The sequence below is a fragment of the Salmo trutta genome, unplaced genomic scaffold (assembly GCF_901001165.1).
Source record: "Salmo trutta unplaced genomic scaffold, fSalTru1.1, whole genome shotgun sequence".
NCBI classification, from domain to species: Eukaryota; Metazoa; Chordata; class Actinopteri; order Salmoniformes; family Salmonidae; genus Salmo; species Salmo trutta.
Window position 1 is genome coordinate 1,942,593 of NW_021823195.1, and position 3,855 is coordinate 1,946,447.

General features: G+C 44.3%; 1 protein-coding gene across 1 annotated transcript; it reads right to left on the reverse strand.

Moving 5' to 3' along the window:
• Positions 1 to 997: 997 nt before the first annotated feature.
• LOC115189547 (early growth response protein 2b) lies at positions 998 to 3,556 on the reverse strand. Its single transcript, XM_029748171.1, has 2 exons — positions 3,385 to 3,556; positions 998 to 2,902 (listed from the first exon to the last, which is right to left on the reverse strand). The coding sequence occupies exons 1-2, from the start codon at positions 3,554 to 3,556 to the stop codon at positions 1,791 to 1,793; spliced, it is 1,284 nt and encodes a 427-aa protein (XP_029604031.1). The 3' UTR covers positions 998 to 1,790.
• Positions 3,557 to 3,855: the final 299 nt, after the last annotated feature.

Sequence of the window (3,855 nt, forward strand, 5' to 3'; positions counted from 1 at the left end):
ATCAGACTACCGACATTAGTTTTTAATGTTGATCAGACTACCGACATTAGTTTTTAATGTTGATCAGACTACCGACATTAGTTTTTAATGTTGATCAGACTACCGACATTAGTTTTTAATGTTGATCAGAATGCCGACATTAGTTTTGGATGATCAAAGTATGAGCTTTGATCCCGTGTAGCTCAGTTGGTAGAGCATGGTGTTTTGCAACGCCAGGGTTGTGGGTTCGATTCCCACGGGGGACCAGTATGGAGAAGAAAAAAAATGTATGAAATGTATGCATTCACTACTGTAAGTCGCTCTGGATAAGAGCGTTTGCTAAAAGGTAAATTAACTTTTGATTATTCTTTTTTATTTTATTTGACCTTTATTTAACGTATTAGTGGATGTCCTGTGTGTATAGATCTCTACATGAACAACGGTAAAGATATTTCCTGTTGTACATCAGAACAGCGCGGATAGAGGGTGAGTGGTACTAGTTGTTAACCATAACATCAGAACAGCGCGGATAGAGGGTGAGTGGTACTAGTTGTTAACCATAACATCAGAACAGCGCGGATAGAGGGTGAGTGGTACTAGTTGTTAACCATAACATCAGAACAGCGCGGATAGAGGGTGAGTGGTACTAGTTGTTAATAACATCAGAACAGCGCGGATAGAGGGTGAGTGGTACTAGTTGTTAACCATAACATCAGAACAGCGCGGATAGAGGGTGAGTGGTACTAGTTGTTAACCATAACATCAGAACAGCGCGGATAGAGGGTGAGTGGTACTAGTTGTTAACCATAACATCAGAACAGCGCGGATAGAGGGTGAGTGGGAGCAGCCTTGTGATGTCATGACTCACATCACACTGACGTAACACGGGAATTACCATGCCCACCCACCCAATAATATTACATTATATTCCTTGTTTGTTTCAGAGTTTACTTTATTTGTATTTAGTTCACAAGAAATAACCAGGGCCTTTCTGGAGGCCATTGAGATATTATTATTATTATTATTATTATTATTATTTTAATCAACATTAACATTTAATGAGTCGGGAAACATTCATGAAAAACAAAATGTCAAGTCGGTTTGAGTTCAGTTATTTACATTCCTTATTGTTAGACTTAAACCACAACACTTTCCATAGTTACACGGCACAATGTGTACAAAAATATACATATAATCAAACTTTGATATTAAATGACGAAATGTACAATTTCATTAAATCTTCCTCGTATTGACAATTTACAAAAATAACGTGTGAAACGAGGCACAACAAGGGGGGGGGGAAATACAATCAACCAACATGTTAAAATTGACACATTTTTGTCTAGTAAATAATTTAAAAACACTTTTTTTCCTTCTCAAATTATTGCCAATATAACGTTCTTTCCATGCAGGGTTGTGTATGTTGTCGCCTATTGGCGCGTCAGTGTAAATGTGCTTGATATCTTTCCTCTATATGTTTCTTTCCGATACATGAAGAGAATATAGGCAGCCACGTGTTAAAAGTCTTGTCTATTCACTTGACTGCCTTCAGTAGGAATAATGCAAACAAAGTGCGTTTCTCTCAGCCACCAAACTAAAGAGGAAACATCGTGGAAACGTTTGGAGCGCAACCAGAATGATGCGTAATTTAACGCGTGAAAGAGAGTTATGCTGTTGCATGTAAAGTTCGTTCCATATTGTATTTTGAACTTGCAGTTTCCAAAACAATTAAACCTCAATCTTTATTGTCTTTAGTTATTAATCAAGGTTTCTAAATATTTATTCCATAAACCTATTGGCTATAGTGTGTTCTATACCGGCCGCGTGGGGCATCCCGTTAGCTGTCCGGTACTGGAGGAGCAGACTCCGTTAGATGTGCTTATAGAACCGGTACCGGAACGATCAGAGTTCGTGTTGTTTGATGACGCAGTGGTGGATTTTCTTTCTTTCTGTCTGAGATGAATCTTGGTATGTCTTTTGCGCTCGTCGCTTCTCGCAAACTTACGGCCACAGAAATCACAGGCGAAGGGCTTCTCTCCAGTGTGCGTGCGGATGTGCGTGGTGAGATGGTCGCTACGGCTAAAGTTCCTCATGCAAATGCGACACTGGAACGGTTTGTGTCCCGTGTGAATCCGGATGTGTCTGGTCAACTCGTCAGACCGGGAGAACCGCCGGTCGCAGCCCTCCGCTGGGCATGGATACGGCCGCTCATGGACCGGGGTTTTGCTCGGTCTGTTGGGATATTTTCTGGGCCGCAGGATGGGTCTCAGGGGAAGATTCTGGGGGCTGTACGCTGTAGGGAGTCTGGGTCCATCCGAAACCGGCCCACCTAATGTAAAGTTCCTAATAGTGTTCAGGGGAGTCAGAGGTGGGGGTACTCTGAAGGAGTCCAGTGGGCAGGGGAAGGGCTTGCGGTCAGGCATGGCCTGCATGTCCCTCTGACAGGTCGGCTGAAAGAACCCATAGTCTGGGATGATGGGGAAAAGACCCGAATCTGTGTTGGGCTTCGGTGAAGAGTAGGACGGCGGCGGGTAGGAGATACCGGGCCCGGTGGAGAGGAAGGCCGACGGGTCTTGGTAGACCTCCCCACAGCCGTAGGGAGGTGGGGAAGAGTAGAGGTGGTGCTCCATATCGGCCTGGTTCTGAGCCATGGTGCAGCTGAGCGTGGAGGAGAAGTGACCGGGAGAACCGGAGGACGCCGGGGAGGATGACGCAGAAGATGGCTGGGTCATACCCAGGATTCCCGCACTCACTATATTGATGACGCCCTCGGGGTTCCAGTTACCGGGATACTGAGAGTCGATGGAGAACTTTCCCATGTAGGTGAAGGTCTGGTTCCGATGACCAGGCGGCTGGGAGAAGCTAGAGTAAGACAGATCTAGAGAGCGTTTCTCTAAGCTCATATCGCCACTCATCAAGCCATCTGGAAGATAAGAAGAGACATCTTAGTAGATAATCACGAAACAAACAAATCAGAGAGCTTTAATTAAAACACACGGCTGCAAGGTCCGTTCTGGTGCGCACAGTGTTTGGTGCGTGCTGCGCGCTCGCGTCCTTTACCCACGGGTCATTCATTCATCTTTTCAAAGGGAAGCCGTGTTACTTTTATGAAAACTTTTTTTGGGGGGGGGGGAAAGTGCGTAACTCTAGCCATATGCCTCTAAAACATAACATTGATACAAATATCCAGACATACATTTATCCCACAACTATTAATTCAAAATATTTCCAAAAACTCTTGGCCCAAGATAAACAGAAAAAATGCAATATCAAACATTATGCATAATATTATAACCTATACGTAGTAACCTATATGTTTCCTCTCCAATAACCAACACAGCACATGTTGCATTCTCTAAAAGCCCCCATGATATCAAAACAACAGCATGTATAGTCCAAGCTTACCTGGAGCTCCGCTAAGATGGTCGTGGTAGTGGCCTCCTAAATCAGCGTTAGGAAAGATAGCCACGCCGGGCGGTAGACTGTCATGATCCACAGAGTAGATAGTATCAGAGACTGGATGGACATACCCACCCAGAGACACCGGGACTTTCTCTAAAGTTTTAGCCGTCATCATTTTACTAAAGGATCCTCGCTGTTTTTTTCCCCCCAGTGGTTTAAACGGTATTTTTTAATTAAACCGGCCTGTTTTGAGTATATGTGGCCAGTTACAGTCCTATCTTACACTGAAACATCTGATAACCTATCCGGAGAAATGAACCCAATCTGAAGCGTGTGTTGATACCACGTCTAGAAGTCTACTCTACTCTCTCCAGATCATCAGGCTGTTTTAGTGAATGACGGATCCGAGCAGCGCGAGTAGCAGCACTATGTATTTATCAGGGGCAGTGAATGCGCCACGACGTCACTGCCCAT